This window comes from Erythranthe guttata, chromosome 2 (assembly GCF_056151865.1).
Source record: "Erythranthe guttata isolate IM_541 chromosome 2, IM_541, whole genome shotgun sequence".
NCBI lineage: Eukaryota > Viridiplantae > Streptophyta > Magnoliopsida > Lamiales > Phrymaceae > Erythranthe > Erythranthe guttata.
This window is the reverse complement of record NC_142534.1, coordinates 16,561,128-16,581,351: the sequence shown is the minus strand read 5'-3', so window position 1 is coordinate 16,581,351 and position 20,224 is coordinate 16,561,128. Positions and strand designations below refer to the sequence as shown.

Genomic DNA, 20,224 nt, shown 5'->3' with positions numbered 1-20,224 from the left:
ATGCCAACCATACATTTCCAGCATATGTATGTATGTATACATGAACAGTACCCACTTCTACGTATATACATACATGTACACATGCATATCATGTACGTATATGATGATGAACATAGCTTCTCTCTTAAATTCTCTCCACTATATTAGTGGGCACCCTTCTCTCTTCTCTCTCCTCTCTCTCTCGCTCTCTCTCTCTCTCTTCTCTCTCTCCTGATCTCTTGTTGTGTTTTTCATAAATCAAAAACACTCCCCACCACCAAAGAGAAAAACATTTCACAGAAGAATCAGATCCAATAACACCATCATACATACATATATACCTTGATCAATCAATCCATCAATCAATCAAATCCACAAAAAAAAAAAAAAAAAAAAAAACAAAAAACAAAAAAAAGAAAACCCCAATATTAATAAGAACAATGTCCTCCTCATCTGCTTTTGCACCGGCCGACCACCACCACCACCACCACAACCACCACCTCTCCCCTTCCGAGCAGCTCTGTTACGTCCAATGCAACTTCTGCGACACTGTCCTCGCCGTACGTATATCTTCCTCTATCTACCTATATCTATATTTTCTTGAAAATTTTTGCTTCTTTGTTATATATATATATATTTATAATTCAATTTAAATTCTTGAATGAATGAATTGAATTTAATTAGGTGAGTGTTCCGTGTACGAGCTTGTTCAAAACTGTGACGGTGAGATGCGGCCATTGCACGAACCTTCTCTCCGTCAACATGCGGGGGTTGCTCCTCCCTGCCGCCGCCCCCAATCAGCTTCATCTCGGCCACTCTTTCTTCTCTCCCCAGAATCTTCTGGTACATATACATACACATAAACATACAAGCACTACTTATACAATCTGAGTACTAAAGATTAGGGTTTCTTGATTAATCAAAACAAATTAATATCTAGTTTGTTTCATTTCATATTTCTGAAATCAAACTTAGGTTTATGCCAATTTGGGTTTTTTTTTTCTTCTGGATTTTGTATATATTTGGGACTAATTAATTAATTTTTATTTTTATTTTATTTTTCACATTATAAAGGAGGAGATTCGAAGCTCGCCTTCATCGAACATGCTGATGAATCAGGCGAACCCGAACGAGTCGTCGCTGATGAATATTCGCGGAATCGAAGAGCTTCCTAAACCTCCCGTAGCTAACAGACGTGAGATATTTATTCATTATATTATACGCCTAAATTATATATATATTTTGAAGTTCTTGAAATTATTATTGCAGATCAATCTTTATTTATTTATTTATTTTTCCGGTAGAAATTCGTCTACCGTCCATCGAAAAATAATTTTATCCTGTGTGTATCTGTGTGTGCTTTTATGTTTTTTTTTCTGAGATCTTCAACTCTAACCTTTATAGTATACAGTAGTTTGCTAACCAAATAAGAACTCTAAAACTGCTCCTTTTATTTTTCAAATTTTAAATTCAATAATATGATTTAATGCACACATTGTTCATCAACAGTCGTTTGAACCCAAAAAAAAAAAAAAATCGGTAGCTCGTTTCGAAATTTAAAGATTTTCCGAAACCCTAATCATTCTTTTCCGGTTGGTCTCTCACCTAATTAGCTCCTCCATTAATTCCTATTTCAAGAATATGTTCATGATTACACTATTTTCTTGGGTTTCTTTCTTTTTTTTTTTTTTATTTATTTTTATTAAAAAAAAAAAGAAATAATATTTTATATATATATATAGATATATCCCCCCGGGAATAATGAAAAAAGGAAAAATAGAAAGGCAAAAAAAATCATTAGATAATGATGAAGTAGTGATTGAGGAGAGGTGTGACAGTAAAGATAGTGAATGTAAAAATCCAAATAAAGTCAGCCAAACTGAATTTAATGTCGTCTTCTTTTTTGTTTTATTGTTTTTTTTAAAATTTCTTTTTCTTTTCTTTTATTTATTTTTAATTTTTAATTTTTAATTTTTAATTTTCAGCTCCGGAGAAAAGACAGAGAGTGCCATCTGCTTACAACCGGTTCATCAAGTAAGCATATATATACATACACATATACATACACTCACATTACATAGACCCCCACCCTACCCACCCACCCACCCACCCTACCAGGTGTGCATGTGTTTGTGCAGCTTTATTATTAACTTTGTTTCTAACTACATAAATGAAATGTCTGAACATGCTATTATTTAATTTCATAATTAATTATAGTAGCCAAGAAGAACATGCTATTGCCTACAAAAGAATTCTCTGTATTTATTTATCAAGAATTTAATTATATTATTAAAAAAAAATTGTTTAATTTGCAGGGACGAGATCCAACGTATCAAAGCTGGAAACCCTGATATTAGTCACAGGGAGGCGTTCAGCGCCGCTGCTAAAAATGTAAGATCCAAGAAATTATTTTTTATTAATATATTAATATTCATTAATTAAAACTAGGGTTTCCTTTTTTACTAGGGTTTGGTTTTTTGTACTGTATCTTCCCAACATAAAGTATCTTTTGCTAGATGCTTCACTAGGTGTAGATTTCACCATCTCTATGTGTGTAAATTTACTGTAAGAAAAATAAAAAATATATATGGCCGGTGTGGGATTTTTTTATTGATTTTTTTTTTTAAATTATTATTGATTTGTTTTCTTTCTATCAGTGGGCCCACTTCCCACATATTCACTTCGGACTTATGCCTGATCAACCCGTGAAGAAACCAAATGTGTGCCAACAGGTATATCTATCTATCTATATCTATATCTTTATATATATATATATATGTCTATTTCAAAACCCTAGATATTAATAAGCACACATTTTTCACACAGCAGATTGTGAGAATTAATTTTGATTAAAAAAAATATATATAAATATGTAGGAAGGGGATGATGTTCTGATGAAGGACGGGTTTCTTGCGGCTGCGGCGAATGTCGGTATCTCTCCTTACTAATTAAGCGAGATCGATCGGAGTTTTTCGTCGAATGTTTTAATCCTCTATGTTAATTAATCTCTATGTATTGTGTTTGTCTTTTTTTTTATTAATTAGTTTCTGTTATTAGAGTTAATCATCTGTTAATTACTGTGCTGTGTTTTGGCAAAGATGACTATTAACACTACTTTATCGAGTTGCTTGTTAATTAATTAAGCTTCAAATAATGTTCATGCAGGCATGTTAATTAATATTTATTAATTCTTTATTTTTTAGGTAATTAAATTGAATTTTTTTTTCAAAATAATAAAATGAGAGTTAATGGTTTTATATAAGTACAGGTGTAGCATGCATTCAGTGAAACTAGCATGAAAAAAACACACACACTGCATTAAATTCTTGCAGGGAGCATTGTATTATGTATATATAAGTGTTGCATTCCTATATATATATATTGGTTAATTATTATGCCAAATAATCCCACCATTAATTATCAGTATATATATCTGACTTGAGAAGAAATGTAAATATTTGAAGCTATATATGTCAGAAGAGTTGAGAGCTAGACTTACTGACTTAGGTTGTACATATTTATTATCACATTATTAATTACTCCAATCTCTCTCTCTCTCTCTCTCTCTCTCTCTCTCTCTCTCTCTCTCTCTCTCTCTCTCTCTCTCTCTCTCTCTCTCTCTCTCTCTCTCTCTCTCTCTCTCTCTCTCTCTCTCTCTCTCTCTCTCTCTCTCTCTCTCAATTCTTTTGAAGTAGTGCAATCTGCATGTATACCTAGCTATAGTAATTCAGGTAGGTTTAGGATGTTTTTGCCCTCTGGTTTTTATGTAGTTCCTTGGAATTTCTATCTACATATATACCAATTTCACACACATAATTATAAGAAAGTTATTACACAATATGGTTGAGTTATAGAAGAAAAAAAAAAACACATATGTAAGAAATTAAAGACTAATTAAACTATCTTTGTCATTAATTTAACACACACACACACACACACACATATATATATATATATATATATATATATATATATATATATATATATATATATATATATATATATATATATATAAATGAATCATTGCATATTCATGAGGCGCATTCTGCTAGAATTAAGTGAGACATGTGTAAGTGAGAGAAGAACAATAATTACATATCTTATTGTTTATATCCTTGGCTTTCATTACAAAAAAATTATTTCTAGAAGCGTACGAGATCGAACTTTGCAAAATAATAACTGGAGTTAAAAAACGGTACGTCTTGATAATGTTCCTTTTCCGCCATTTTTGTTGGAATGGTTGGTGTCTTCCTCTAAATCGACTTGATGAGAATTAAGAAACTAGGCGGCGTATGGAGGCGGTGCACTAGCTAGTTCGGTGGGCCATTTCGTAGGCGAAGACATCGTTTTCGAGATAAAAAGATGCCGGAGCCCTAATTCAACTATTACAACGTTGTGGGAAGAACGATAATGACCGGAGAAGACGGCTATTGCAGAGGCGACGATAGGCGATAAGCGGACAAGTGGAGGCGTCGATTGTTATGATAAAACTAACCCAATATAAATTGGCTCATTTGTGTAACCAACCCAATACCAAGAGGCCCAAACAAAGGTTCAATTGGCCCATAACTATTTTATTTGCAGGCCCAATACAATATTTTAATTCAGAGTGATATTTGATTTTTTTTTTATTTACATAATTTTTTACCACTCATCTGCTCACCAAATGGATGTTTTAACAGATGGTTAAAGCTGTCATCAAATCTTATCATGGTTTATTTATGCTGCACCCGATGAAGTTTATCGAATAAATACACATAATCACACGCGTGTATTTCATATGGTGTAACATCTAGGTAACCATAACATGAAAGTAAATTTGCAATTAAATCATCTGTTACAAATTACATCTATTATCAAATTTAATCCAGTAAAAGTTACCATCGAAAATTGTTCGAAAAATCAACATCCGAATTTCCATCGAAACTGAGCTACATAAAAGTTTGAACTTTTATTGGTCAATCTCACCCACCCCTCGAACCCCTCTCAAGAAAACAACAGGTGCCGAATACGAAAAATCATTACATTGCGTTTTCTTGTCTTTACAAGTATTAACAAGAACCTATAGAAACTCGAAGAAAGTAAGTAAAAAAAACATCTATGAGCGAAATTAATCGATTATTCACACTGAACATAACTATGGCTAATTAATCTTGAAAAGCAGAGCAAGCACGTATGGTAATTAACAACTCGGATATTACGACGTATCACGCTACTGAGTAAGTTTCTGAGTCGGTGAGATAAACCTGTGATTGGATAATTGTCTTGCCGATTCTGAATCCAGGCACAACTGTGAATCCCACTCTCGGCCTCGTTTTTCGCGGGAAACTAGGTTTCCTCAAGACATCCTCCATGTAGACAATCGAGAATTCGACTCCTTTCTCCACCTGAAATATCTCAACCGTTGGATTGAACGAATATGCCAGCTTGTGGAGTAGCCAAATCGAACTTGCCATTCGAACAAACGACTCGTAAAACACGGTCAATGACTTCCATGAATCCAATACTTTCTCCTTTCTATCTAAACCGCTGAAAATCGATGACTCCATTGTTGGGTGAATGAGTTCCTCGTACTTTTTCTCGCAGAACTGAGAGAACTCGCATTTTGGATTCTTGCTCAGGATCTCCATCGGATTGCTCGCAACGTGTTCGATTAATTGCCTCAGATAACTATTGTTGTTGTTTTCGATTGTACCATTTTCATTACACGTAGCTTCACTGCCGTGTAATCCGAAATGAGGTTTATCGAAATTCTGACACATTCCCAAGCAGATATATGACAAAAACGCGTACCGAAAATGGCCCTTTTTTGCGTAATTCACTTGCGGATGGACAGAATTAGCCGCTTCCTCCAAATCCCAGCCAGCTCGTCGCATCAAATCGATCAACAACTTCACGAAGCAACGCAGTGAATGAAGTGAATCTCCGAGCATTGCTTCGAAAACCCTAATTGTCAACAAAACCTCCAAACCAGAACCCAAATTTCCCTCTTTCAGACCCAATTTCCGGCATAAATTGGTGTTCGATACCCGAATTTTATCCAATTTCTTCCTCAAATCAGTGGATTCATCGTCCTTAACATCCATCTGCGCTTGCAGGGTATTCACCACCGTCTCCAAAATCCTGAGTTTGCTCTGATTCTCCTGCACCTGAAATTCCAGAAATGACCCCGCCGGAAAGTCGAAATCGCAGTTCAACCCTAGGCTCCGCCCATTCGAATCCTTGCACAAGTTCTTCATCTCGATCAATTTCTGGAGAATCGAGACGATCAATTTATCAGCCGCCTCGAGTGCATTCCGGTCGATTTCCGGCACGTGCGCCGCTTGGAATTGTAGGTATGAAGCTTCGAAGGAGGAGATAGTTGCGAATAGGGAAGGAATTAGGGGTCCGAATAGGTGCGCCCCCAAATTATCCGACCCGGAAATCGAGTCCGGTTTAATGACGACGACTTTCTGGCCGGGGATGAATTCGTCGGCGGAGTCAAGGAGGAGGATGGCGGCGTCGGAATCGGAATTGGAATCTTCGGCGAAGAGCTCGTAGGTTTTGGTCTTGAAAGCGGTGGCGAATTTCTGGAACATATCGGAGATCTGCGGCTGCTGCTTGGACGGCGTGCCGCCTTCCATTTCCACCATCTCCCGAAATCTGCAAACACAAATCGTACGGATTCTGGTTATGATTCTGTAATCTGTATGTAACGTATACTTTTTGCTTGCAAAATCCGAGCTTTGATCTTCGTTGTTGTTCAGGGGGTGGGGTGGGGTAGGGTAGGGGGGGGGGTAGGGGGGGTGGTTGGGGGTGGGGTGGGTGAGATGCTTTGGATGACTTAGAAGAAATGAGCGCGTGTTTGTGTGTGAAAAAGTATTCATTGCGTGCGAACTAGTGGGACTTTCCTTTTAGGGTAAATTACAACCAACCCCTGTTGTATGGTCAAATTACGAAAACCCCCCTCTTGTTTGGATAATTACAACCACCCCTCAACTCCTCAAATTTAGTGGAATCTTCGAGATTATATGGAATATTATCACTTTTTTACCCGTTTTATCCCATTATAACTCTACATTTTGAAGCAAGATGATCATAATATGTGTTTTTTGGCTTGTATATATCAGATTGTTGTGGTGCATCAGAAACTGTATTTTTACTCAAAACGAGTACAAACTAGAGCACATTCCACGAAATCTAGATGATTATGTTGAATTTGACACCATAAGGGTGGAGGTGTAAGAAAAAAACATAGTTGAGGGGTAGATGTAATTATCCAAACAGGAGGGGTTTTTTTTGTAAATTGACCATACCTCAGGGGGTATTTGTAAGTTACCATTCCTTTTATCATTTTCTATTCTTTTTTTTTAAATTAATATTTCTATAAATTAATTTTTTTTTCCTTTTTATTCCATAGAAAAATAAATTAAGAAAAAAAAGTGATTTTATTAATTAATAGTTTCTTCCGGTCCTGACACTATAATACGTGCTAAATTAGTAGCTCGATAATTCAATGTTTTGATAAATTAATAGTTTTTTTTTAATTCAGATTGTATTAATTTATAGAAATTTCGTTTGAAGAAATACTTTTCTTGTGAAGCTAATCTAAAAATAAATAACTAGTGTGTTTTACATTTTGTGTGGTTTGCAAGTTATTGCACGACATTGAAAGTCCAGTCGGTGCACTATTATAATTGGTTGAAAATTCATTTGCTATAGAAAAATAGTTTGGAATGATTTTATTTTTCTTACTTTAAAGTTTAAATGTACCTTGGTATAGAAAAAACTTAGTTAACAATAATAAATCAAGAGAGGCTGAATTTAATATTTAAAAGTAGTTTAGTATTAATTAATATGTATTAAAATAAATAAAGAAGTAATAAGAGTGGGAGTAACGGTAACAAGAGGGGAATGAATGAATGATAGAGTAACATGCGAAATGTTAGTGGCCGACCAAATTCTTCATGTTTTCGGCTAAATGTTTTATTTATATTTTATTTATTCTTTAAAATTTAATTATTAATTATTTATTCAGTGTTATAAAAAATTAAAAATTAAAGAATTTCTAAATTAAGAAAAAAAAAATATGGGCTGATTTAGGTAGGGATACCATAAGAGTCTGAAATTGAAGATACTCTTGTTGGGCCGAAAGATTTACTCATTTTGGCCCATGTGATTTCACTAAAACTTTTGGATAAATTAAGGGGAGCCCCTTGAGGTAAAGTTAAATTATGAAAAAAACCCTATTTTTTTGGTAATTATAACGATATCCCTGAACTATGAATCGTCCTACACATCCACCCTTACGTTGTTGAGTTTAACATAATCTTTTAGATTGTGTGGAATATTATCTTGTTTATGCCCATTTTGTCCTCATTCGAACTCCACATTTTGAAGTAAAATAATCATAAGATTTGTTGCTTGAGTGTATATATTTTTGCATCAATGAAGGAAGAAATTTCAACAATATAATCTTGATATTGATTCATTACACAATTTAGTAAGAAAACAAACATCAAACACTCATTGTTAGGTCAACAACTTGGAATCAAAGAAAAGAACAAATAGAGAATATTTTGGTGATAGTTAGATTTGTTAATTTAGGAAAATAAATAAATAAATAAAGTAGTAGGTTTGGAGAATTTGTTGGAGATCTCTAGTCAAAAATGGTAATGCTTAACATCCAAAAAAAATAAAAATTCAAAGACCACGAAAAAAAAACAATATATTAATTATTTTTATAAAAATAAATATAATACACTAATAATTAGTTGGCAATAGCTGCCATATCTTCATATCTTCCAACTCAGAAAATTAGCTGATAAAGCTGATGTTGCAGTTGTTTTTACGCCCTGGAAATTGTTTTGTATTTATATATGATGTGATTGGACTAGAAGAATAGTGAAATCCAAAATTTATAATCATAGATATAAGTATTAATTATTAATTAAAGTCCAAGTTAATATTTCAAAGGGTTATGATATACGCAGGTCAAATTAAACATTCAGACATTTTTTTACCATGATTTTTTACCTTTTTACCATAACTATTTACCTTTTGTACTATTCCTACCCAATAAAAAAAAAAAAATTTAAATTGTTGTGCTCGTGCAAAAACATGCGAGCATTTCAACAGTGTTCATCTGATTTCACACGAGCACTGTTGAAATGCTCGCATGTTTTTGCACGAGCATCTTATAAATCAAAAAAAAAAAAAATTAATCTGCTCGTGTAAAAACACACGAGCGGTTGAAAAGCGTTCGTGTGAAATCACACGAGCACTTTGCAACCGCTCGTGTGTTTTTACACGAGCAATTAAAAAAAAAAAAAACAAATAATAAAAATGCCTGCTCGTGTGGATTTACACGAGCACAGTGGATGCGCTCGTGTAAATTCACACGAGCAGGCCAACGTGTGATTTTTTTCGTTTTTTTTTCCGGATTCGTAATCTACATAACAAGAGGATCGTAAAAACGTAAAAATTACCTCCGATCTGTTGACGATTTGCACGGGCTTTGCGAAAGAAAATCGAAAGGTTGAGAGAGTTTTGAGTTTTTTTACTTTTTATTTTTGAAGAATGGTAAAAAATGCGCCTGAATGTTTAATTTTGGCCTGCACAAATCATTTCAGTATTTCAAAACAATAATTAGATTACTCTAGTATATAAATAGTTCATCTCTCTCTTGGATTTGAACTGATTTGAGCATCAAAGGATTTTCACCTGAACCCAGCTCCGATCCGGCGCCCAAACGTGTTTTTTGCATAGGAAATGTCTCGTTTCTCTCAATTGAGGAAGATTATCGAAGAATTATTTAGATTATCATATTATTCATTCAAGATTCGAGAATTATCTTGATGTGATTCGAGTTAATTTATTATTGACTGCGTCGTTATTTGATGTGATTCGAGTTAATTTATTGATGACTGCGTCGGTAACTTGTTTTGCTCCAATTATTATCACTAATGGCGATTTGATATTAATGTACAAGGGCCGGATATATTATGAGTCATAGCTTATCATTAAGTATATGGGCTCAATTAAACAAGCCCAATAATTATACTCAAGCCCAAAATAAATTAGAAAATAATATAATGGACTTAAAATACTCTTTTTAATTATTTTTTCTCTCTGATAATTAAACCTCTTGAAATAATATTTTAAATAATATAATAAAGGGGCCTTAAGATATAGGTCCCTAGTGGCAAACATTATTAGAACTAAATGACAAGTCAAACTAAACCTTTGTTTTACATCCTTTACAAATTTAATTCCAAAAATGCCCTTCATATATAAAAAATGAAATTTGCTCCAAGTAATATTTAAACTGCTTTTATCGGTTTTTATTCTGAATTTAACATTTTCATTTTTGCATCTAAAATTTTTGTTATAATTTTTTTTACGTAGAACGTGTTTCTCTGTTTTTTTTTTTCTTTTTCGTATTTTTTCTTTGTCTGATATTTAAAATTAATATTTCATATCTTTTTAATTTGCTTTATACATTTTTAACTATTATTTATTTATTTTTTTATCGATAAATGCAGAATATGAATCACAATATATATAATCATTCATAATTCCACGTAGTCATTTATAGTCATCCAAATCATATATCCAATTTCACAGTATACTACCCATTGTCTCTGCAGCAGGAACACATAGACAATTATAGTAACCCATAGTTACGTGTAGTAATCCATAGACTACTCTGAATATATATATCTGTAGTAATCCATAGTCACTTGTAGTAATCCATAGGCAACTATAGTCACTCTGAAACCCTAGATCCGCACTCTTGAACCTTCGCGCCGACCCTTCGATTCACAACGCCGTCAGACTCGTAAACTACTGTAGTCATTCTGAAAATCATAATATCACTCTTTTGAAACCGAGAGCCGCCAGCAAATGAAGACCAACCACCGTTAAGCCGTCCTCGCCTTGTAAAACACACACCTACCATGGATTCACCCAGCCCTTGTCGCCCCCGAAAACGTGCAACAAGCAAACCAACGTCGTTGAAACACATCGCCAACCCTTCCCTGCTGCCCCCAACCACCACGTGCACAAAGGGTGATGCAATCTCCCCTTCCCACCGGCCCTAGGCGAGTCGGGTACTGCAAAGCCGCCACGCAAAGCTCTTTCGGAATAGCCGCCGCCGTCGCCGCCGCCATTGGGTACAGATCTGTTGTCCTCCGCCTCAATTCATCAAAATTTCAGATCTACTACACCAAAAAAAAAAGGGGAGTGAAGGGGAGATATTGGGTGGCACACAAATAATATACAATGAAAAGAAAAGAAAGAGAGAGAAGGGGAGAAGTTGGGCGGCGCAACCGAAGAGAGAAAGGGAGAGAGAGAAAAATAAGAGAAGAAGAAAATCACGTGATATTTAATTAGGTTTAAGGGTATTTTGGGGTTAAAATAAAATAAAAGGGTGTATGTCAAAATTGGTTTAAAATTAAGGATTTAGTTAAATTATTCTATTTGAGGATGTCATTCACATCTAATTAGGTTTGATTTGAGGGGTGTCACGCATATTACATGCTTCGTTGGAATTCTAAAATTTAATTGATTTGATATGAAAAGACTAGACGGCAAAATATCCATCAAAAATCTTTAAACCATTATTCCTCTTTATGATAATAATTTTTCTGTGCAAGTGCCGACAAAATAAATAAATATATAATTAATGCATCATTGGAACTCTAAAGTAATAATTAATTTTGATAGTCTGTCTTATCAATATACTACATTGGTAACTAATACTATAATAAAACGTGTATAAATTGCAAGCAAAATAAATAAAAAATAAACTAAACTACTCATTACTTTTTTTTTTCTTCTTTGTTGTTTCTTTTCAAATAATTATAATATCTGCCGAAGAATATTGAATATAGTAAATGCATCATTGGAACTCTAAAATTACAATCGATACGAAATAAAATGATTACATACCAAATACACACGCCAACACCTCCACTCAGTGTAATTCAGATTTGTTTTGCAGGAGGCGCCGCCTCCCTCTATATACATATATAGAGACAGAAACATACTTTAATTTATATCATGTATGTGTTTTATATTATATATACACACATATACATACAGAGAGATCTTTCTCCCTGCATGCAGATATCTTTTCATTCTGTCACTATCTTTTCATTTGAGGAGAATTGGTATATATATATATATATATATATATATATATATATATATATATATATATATACCAATTCTCCTCAAACTAAATTCAAACTTAAAACCAACAAAAACATAAGATATGGTTCGGTCTCTCTCTCTCTCTCTAAAACTCTCTACTCTCTCTAGAACTGGTTAATGCATGCATGCATGCATGTATAATAAATTAATTGATGATCTGTTTGAATATTATTATGCAGTTGGATTCATCGGTGGTTCCACTTTGGCTTTCATCTCTCATTTCAGACAAGTTTTTCAATGCTTGTTTAACTCACCAAGATGTAAAGAAAAACGAGAAGAATACGTTTTGTTTCGATTGTTGCGTAGCAATATGCCCTCAGTGCTTCCCTAATCACACCTCTCACCGTTTCGTACAGGTTTGATTAATTTTCTTGATTATTTCAAACTAATTTCCAAATTTAATTAATTAACTACATTATTATTCTTTATTTTTTGAGTAAATAACACATAACTCCCTTGGTTTGGATATTTTGCACATGGCCCCCTTATGGTATGAAATTAGACACATAACCCCCTAGTGGTTTTGATATTTCATACCATAAGGGGCGGGGTCATGTGCAAAATGTCAAAACCATAAGGGAGTTATGTGCCTAATTTCATACCATAAGGGGGTCATGTGTAAAATGTTCAAACTACAAGGGAGTTATGTGCCTAATTTCATACCATAAAGGAGTTATGTGCAAAATGTACACACTACAAGGGGGTTAAGTGCTATTTACCCTTATTTTTTTTCTTACTTGGATTTATAATATATTGGCAGATAAGGAGGTATATGCATAACGATGTAATAAGGCTCGTCGATGCTAATAAACTAATCGACTGTGCTCAAATTCAAGTAAGCTTAGCTTCTAACATAAATTAATGAAATTATTTTCAGTTAGGGTTTTTGTTTTTAAAACAATTAATGCAAATAATTTATTTATTTGTTTATTTTGGGTGCAGTGTAATATTGTTAACAAAGAAAAAGTGATGTTTATAAATAAGAGGACTCAAACAAGGCAACCAAGATCTTCTTGCAACCTCTGCGTCACGTGCACCACCAGGAACCTGCAACCGTCGTATCTCTACTGCTCGCTCTCGTGCAAGGTTGTCCATGCAAAATCGAGAATAAATTATTTGTCACACATGGTTAGTCTAGTGTGGTTTATGTCTCTCGTATGGTTTGCAAGCTATTATTCGACAAAAAAAAAAATCACTGGTGCAGTTCGAATCAATGCCGATTCTTTGTCAATGGAAACAAAACGAGAAAGAGAATTTCTAGTTAGATCTTAATTCAAAATAAAATGTACCTTAAAAAACACCCACACTCGCACGTAGTAGATGAATTTTCTCGTCAAAATCTACAAATTTTAAATTCGACCCATTTCGTAATTACGATTATTCTCACTAGAGTTTGTCGTAATTTTATCATGGCAGCTAGAACATATATTGACAAGTGGGTGCAGCCTTTCATCGTACCTCCGCTTAGCGGAGGTACATGAGTTGGTGATGGAACAAACCGGTTCACCGAGGTCCAACTCCGGCTCCAACAGCGGCGGCGGTGGTCAACTCCACAGTCAACACCTCACCAGCACGCCAGCAACGGAAATTGTGAAGAAAAAAAGAAGCATCCGTCGCTGCATCCCATCAGAGTTGAGACCGGTTTGTGAGATTTCAGAGTCAATAATGAACCGGAGAAAAGGTATCCCTCACCGGTCACCACTTCATTGATGTTTCTTTTTTAATCAATGCTAATTCAATATGTATATATTATCTTTTAAAAATTAACATAAATATTTTGGGACGAGAGAGTATAGCAATACTCATGTTTTCACTCATTCCAATATTATATGTCTGGTCTTTTTAAAGCTGCGTATATATTAAGAAACTCAGTAAATATGCATAGATTGTAGCATAAAAATATAGGAAATCACTAATTTACATTTATCATTTATTAGTAATTAAGAGTGATAAAGGCAAAATTATATTGAATAAAAAGAGGCAATTAATGCTCAATTGAAAATATAAAATGACATATTATTTGGGACAAAAAAAATTGTCTAAAAGAGACTGCATTAACATTTAATTATGGTTTGATAAATTAAATTAGAGGTCGTAAGCGACAATATTTATTGTGGTTTATCAAGTATATTTGAGCAAGTTTTTCATATTTGTTAAATATCGTGGCTTACGACTTCTAATTTAATCATTTGATTCTTCTATTAAGAACAATATAAAACTGACTCTGAAAATTTGGAGTCGAGTCGTAAACTTGATTTTCTTCGTATTTAATTTTGAGCCTCGACAACATTTTTCGAGGATCTTGCTACTTGAATCTCGAATCAAACGACGAACGTTGACGACTTTGAGTTGAAAATCTTGGAGTTCTTGATGGATTTTGATCCTTCAATGTTCCTACGATCTTGACTTCGTAAGGGCTTTATTTGATGAAGTTCGCATTTGATTCAATGAAGAACGTCTTGAATTAAGATTTATTTTCTTTTATTGTATATGGAGAATCTCTATTTATAGTAATATGACAAAAGGTCATGATAAACCTCGGTTATTTATATCATTCTATGCTTACACTAAGTAAAGACTATACTAGGGCCCCGTTTGGTTGGCAAGATAAGGTTAACCAAGATAACATTAAATAATATAATGAAACTCAATTATTTTATTGGAGCTCGCGACGTCCAACAAAAAAACTCACTAGAAGGCAAGATAAGACAAGATTATATAATTTTGGCGGGTCGACCCGACAATTTATTGGGGATACCTAACATCAAATTAAGACCAACTATTGAGTTAATCATGGCTTATTTGGCAACCAAACGGGGCCTAGGTATTTTTTTATCGTTGATCTACACACCAATGTGTATGTGTATACCAATGTCTATGTGTGTGTGAGTGTATATAAATGATAAAGATCTATCCGATATATTTTACCCGATGTAACATAGAATAAACCGACGAACCTCTTTGACAGAAAGAGGGAATGATTTTCACCTTCTACATATATAGTTAATGAATTAATGAGAGATTAATGACTAATCATATAGAGAAACTGGGAACTAAATAAATGGCAATTTCGAATTTTCCTATTAAATTAATAACTATTTAATGAAATTTTTAATCCGTGTGCAACTAAACGCAGTTCCAAGTTAGTATTCGAAAATGAACATAAAATCTATTTTAATCTCAAAGTAGTTTTTTTAATAATTTTTTCAGAAGATATTTCAATAGTTGTGAAATAGCTTTTCACAAATTAATTACATATAAAAAACATGAAACACTTTTCAAATCAAGTTCATAAAGAAATAAAGAAATAAAATAAATAAATCTACAAAAAATATATGTAAATCACTCACCAAAAACAAAATAAGAGGAAAAAACCAAAAACCGAAAATAAAATAATTAAATAAATTTAATTCAGTGCGTTCGTCTGGGGTCAAACCCAGAAAGAAGAATCATCCCTCTTATTATCTATTTCTATATCGCAACTCTCATAAATTTGTTTCCGACCAAATTTGTAAATAAGAAAAATAAATTTCTTGATTTGAATCAATCTTCAGAAGTATGAGCATGGGTGATTTTATCGGTATTCAGCCCTCAGAACTTAAATTCCCATGTAAGCGAATCTTTTTTCGAATCTTTTTTATTCGTTTTCCTCAGATCAGTGAACAAAAAGAAAAAAAGCGGGATTGTTCTTACTTTTTGTTTTTTTCTTGTTAAATTAAGTTACCTTTTTCAGGTTTTTTATTATTATTGTTATAATTAATTTTTATTTTTAGGTTTTCACAAATTCAGATTTTAGGTTTAATTGATTTAGGGCATGTGATTTTGAGTGTTGATTTTGGTTGTGGGCTTTTGTCTGAACAGTTGAATTGAGGAAGCAGAGTTCATGTTCTATGCAGTTGTCGAATAAAACCGATCAATACATCGCTTTTAAGGTAGATTCCCTTCGTAAAAATCGATTCTTTATTGCAATCCATTGATGCTTTTATTAGATATTGATGATTTTTTTAATGGGGAAAAAAAAGGTCAAAACAACGAATCCGAAAAGGTACTGCGTTCGCCCTAATGCCGGCATTGTTTTGCCCAATTCTGTGTGCAATGTTACAGGTGAATTTTTATACCTAAAGAAAATAATTTGGTTTACTCGATAAAATATGGTGTTTCGTGTTTTATTTACATGCGGGTTTCGTTTGTTCGATTTTTGTAGTTACTATGCAAGCACAAAAAGAAGCTCCACCCGATATGCAATCTCGTGACAAGTTTCTTGTTCAGAGTGTTGTTGCTCCAAGTGGTGCAACGAATAAGGATGTAACCCCAGAAATGGTGTGTTATCGTCGTGAAACTTATGTTTCGTATTACGTTGTTCGATCTTTTAATTTTAATTTTTTATTTTATTTAATTGCAGTTTAATAGGGAAGAGGGGAAAGTTGTGGACGAGTTTAGATTGAGGGTTGTGTATATTCCAGCAAACCCTCCGTCTCCAGTACCCGAAGGGGACGAAGAAGGGACTTCACCTGGTACTTCTTCGGCTGAGGATGACATTAAAAAATCCTCGTTTTCCGAGGCTGTGAGTTTTCATCGTTTTCTTTTTGATCTTTCGTAAATTCCTTTTATTGGTTGTTGATTCCTGCGTTTAATTAAATCAGGTAGCTGGCTCGTTGAACAAATTGATGGGAAATTCGCCATCTTCTGAGGTGATTTTTCCACCCCACCCCAATTTCTGCATTGCGTTTTATTGAATATAGATGTATGTTGCGTATAGACTCACAAATTATGGGGCTCGAATCTTTAATTAAAGAAAAAAGAAAAAAAGAAAAAGAAAATAGCTGCAGACAATGCATTTTCAGAGTCGCTCGTATAAAACTCGAAATAAACTATGTTAGAGTAACGCTTTGTTACTTATTAGGGCCGTAACTAGTAAAAGCTTTTTGGATTTTATCTTTTTTTGCTGCTTTATTGTATATAATAAATACTTCTGCTGTTTCTTTAAAAGATGATATTTATATATATAGATATATATATCGGGTAAATTACGGTAGAGCTGGGCATTTGGGATCGGGATTCGGGATCCCGTCCCGTCCCGATCGGAATTTTACTATTTGGGACTAAAACTTCGGGAATTCGGGATTACGGGATTCGGGATTGGGATTAAGAACAAATACGGGATCGGTATTAGGGAATTGGTTCAATCCCGATCGGGATATTTTAATCCCGAATTAGGAAAAAAAGAAAAAAAAACTAATAAAAAAAATACACACACACACACACATATATATATATATATATATATATATATATATATATATATATATATATATATATATATATATATATATATATATATATATATATATATATATATATATATATAGTGTCAAGGAGATGAGAAATACAATATAAAATATATTGTTTCAACTTATTTTTAAATTTTTAAAATATTATTTGTTCCAAGTTTTGTGGTAAAAATAAATAAGGCAAGAACAATAGTATGTATATAATATATTCAAGTTGGTTTAGTATATAAAATAATACTAATGGAAAAAAGATGCAATATTTCTTAGTTTTTAGGCAAAATATGGGATTTCCCGATCCCAATCCCGATTCCCGAAATATTTAGGGATACCGATATAACCGGGATTTAATAGTTTGGGACGGGATTGGGATTTGAAATTTCTATCCCGAATCCCGAAATCCCGATCCCGAAAATCCCGAATTCCCGAAATCCCGTCCCGAACTCACCCCTAAATTACGGTTACCGGTAAGGTCAAATTATGAAAAACTTCCTCATGTGTGGGTAATTACAACCAACCCCTCAACTATGAATCGTCTTACACGTCCACCCTTATGGTGTCAAATCCAATAAAATCTTGTAGCTTTCGTGGAATATTCTTTAGTTTGTACTCGTTTTGTGCAAAAATGCATTTTCTGATGCACCACAATCTGATATTTACAAGTCGAGAGACACATCTTATGATCGTATTGTTTCAAAATGTGGAACTTGAATGGCGAAAAACGGGTACAAACTGGGGTGGAGAATATTCCACGTAATCTAGAAGATTTAACTAAATTTGACATCCCAATGGTAGGTGTGTAAGAAATTCATAGTTGAGGGAGTGGTTGTAATTACCCAAATATGTGGGAGTTTTTCGTAATTTGACCTTCCCTCAAGGGTGCGGCCGTAATTTACCCGAGTTGCCCATTGATTTCAACTTTGAGCAATATTTTTCATCTTCTTCAGGGATGGTCAACTGTATCGAAGTTGAACGACGAGAAAGCTTCTGTTCTCAAACAAAACCAAAAGCTCCTTAGTGAATTGGTATTTGCTCGATTTCTACGTTCAATTACTTTTTCTTATACAGTTGTTATTAGAACAGAATCATCAGTCGAATCCCTGTTTTTATTCTCATTTTTATCTTGGGCAGGAATTGATACGAAAAGAAACGAGACGAGGACAAGGTGGTGGTGTATCTATTATGAAGCTGATTTTTGGCCTAATTGTGGGCTTTATTGTGGGATATTTCATCAGGAAATAAGTGATTATTATAATTAATTTATATTACAAGAAATTTATTATAATTAAATTCAAGAACTTGAGGCAAATATTTTTTTTTTTCATGCCAAAAATTGTTGGCAAATGCAATTATGTATTATCAGAATTCGAACATGCCCTGCTTTTGATGGTGGTGAGTGTCATATTTTACGTAAATCGAGCTTAGTCGAATACTCTAAACGCTCTCGATTTTGAAGGCAATATCTCTGTTTTTTTTTCTTCTTATTTTTGGGGGAAAATCTTGAAACTCGATTTAATGGATCATGTGAAATGGTCATATTAATACACCAGCACAAGCAATTATTATCAAACGAAGTTTAAATTTATACATGATCTTTACACACACACACACAGAAAACACACATTAGTATGTGGAAAAGGTGGTACTGTATAAGCAATCATTGTTGAACATTATCATGTTCTTCAGGTTTGGTTTTGTTGATAGGTTTGCGGTATGTCTCCTCCAAATGTTTGACCATAAAACCAGCAGCTTTGACCAATTTGCTGACATTTGGTACATTGTAATTCTGTGCAATATATACACCCAAAAATGTACCTGCCATTAATGTAATGCTTCTTCTCAATATTGCCATTCTCTCTCTCTCTCTCTCTCTGATTTCTTTTTGTACCCCTGTTTATAGTTTATACAAGTTATGGAAGATGTATATATATATATATTGAAGGGTTTTCTTGGGAATTAGGGCACGCGTAATATACTTATTCAAGTGTCATTTGTCAACTCTTTAAATTAGTAGAATAAACAACATCAATTTCCTTGAACCCTCCTCGCCAAACAAATTTCTTTGTCACCAATCCAATATAAATTGTTGTATCATGACATTTATATTTACTAAAACACCCTTCAAGTCTAATTATTTTTTCTTTTACCAGGACACTTATATATATTCCCATTTTACTAGAAGTTCTTCTGAGCATCTTAGTTAGAGAGTTTATATTATTTTTTCTTTTATCAAGACACATATATTTTCTCATTTTACTAAAAGTTCTTCTAAGTATAGATTATTTTTTCTTTTATCAAGACACTTATATTTTCTCATTTTACTAAAAGTTCTTCTGAGTATCTTAGTTAGAGAGTTTAGATTGCAAATACACATTGATACTAATTTTGTAGGACTACTAGCAACACTACTAGTTGTCCTAGAACCAATTGGTACGTGTACAATTGCTGCCGGACCAAAGGCTAACAAATTCCGTTCATTCGCCTCTCATGCCACTCCCTCGCCCCCGCCCGCTTAATTTTTGACAACAATGTTATTCTCATCGGTCTCAACCCTCCTTCTCAGTCAAATCTATCTATTTTCCGTCTAAACTCTCTTACTGAGCTGTATATTTTCAGTCTAAACTCTCCAACTATACCGTTCATTTTCCGTCTAAGACTCTAAGTTATTAGTATAAAATGTCCAATTAAGCTGCCCGGTAGACTTTAAGCAAACTCAAAATATCCCATTAAGTTTTTGAGAGAACTTTTACCAATTTTCACTA

General features: G+C 33.6%; 4 protein-coding genes across 4 annotated transcripts; 3 read left to right on the top strand and 1 right to left on the bottom strand.

Annotated features, from left to right (window-relative positions):
• The first annotated feature begins 94 nt into the window (after positions 1–94).
• LOC105963685 (axial regulator YABBY 1) lies at positions 95–3,133 on the top strand. Its single transcript, XM_012988121.2, has 7 exons — positions 95–539; positions 664–822; positions 1,054–1,174; positions 1,965–2,013; positions 2,295–2,370; positions 2,637–2,711; positions 2,856–3,133. The coding sequence occupies exons 1-7, from the start codon at positions 420–422 to the stop codon at positions 2,925–2,927; spliced, it is 672 nt and encodes a 223-aa protein (XP_012843575.1). The 5' UTR covers positions 95–419; the 3' UTR covers positions 2,928–3,133.
• A 1,848-nt stretch (positions 3,134–4,981) lies between these two features.
• LOC105963977 (DUF641 family protein (DUF641)) lies at positions 4,982–6,841 on the bottom strand. The gene has a single exon (XM_012988478.2). It carries the CDS (start codon positions 6,609–6,611, stop codon positions 5,187–5,189), a length of 1,425 nt encoding a protein of 474 aa, XP_012843932.2. The 5' UTR covers positions 6,612–6,841; the 3' UTR covers positions 4,982–5,186.
• Positions 6,842–12,347: 5,506 nt separating this feature from the next.
• On the top strand, positions 12,348–13,884 carry LOC105963976 (protein RGF1 INDUCIBLE TRANSCRIPTION FACTOR 1). Its single transcript, XM_088815057.1, has 4 exons — positions 12,348–12,530; positions 12,935–13,009; positions 13,117–13,260; positions 13,591–13,884. The coding sequence occupies exons 1-4, from the start codon at positions 12,348–12,350 to the stop codon at positions 13,882–13,884; spliced, it is 696 nt and encodes a 231-aa protein (XP_088671183.1).
• A 1,614-nt stretch (positions 13,885–15,498) lies between these two features.
• LOC105963684 (vesicle-associated protein 1-3) lies at positions 15,499–18,922 on the top strand. The gene is made up of 8 exons (XM_012988120.2): positions 15,499–15,784; positions 16,036–16,106; positions 16,197–16,278; positions 16,379–16,494; positions 16,577–16,738; positions 16,818–16,865; positions 18,410–18,487; positions 18,594–18,922. Exons 1-8 carry the CDS (start codon positions 15,733–15,735, stop codon positions 18,702–18,704), a joined length of 720 nt encoding a protein of 239 aa, XP_012843574.1. The 5' UTR covers positions 15,499–15,732; the 3' UTR covers positions 18,705–18,922.
• Positions 18,923–20,224: the final 1,302 nt, after the last annotated feature.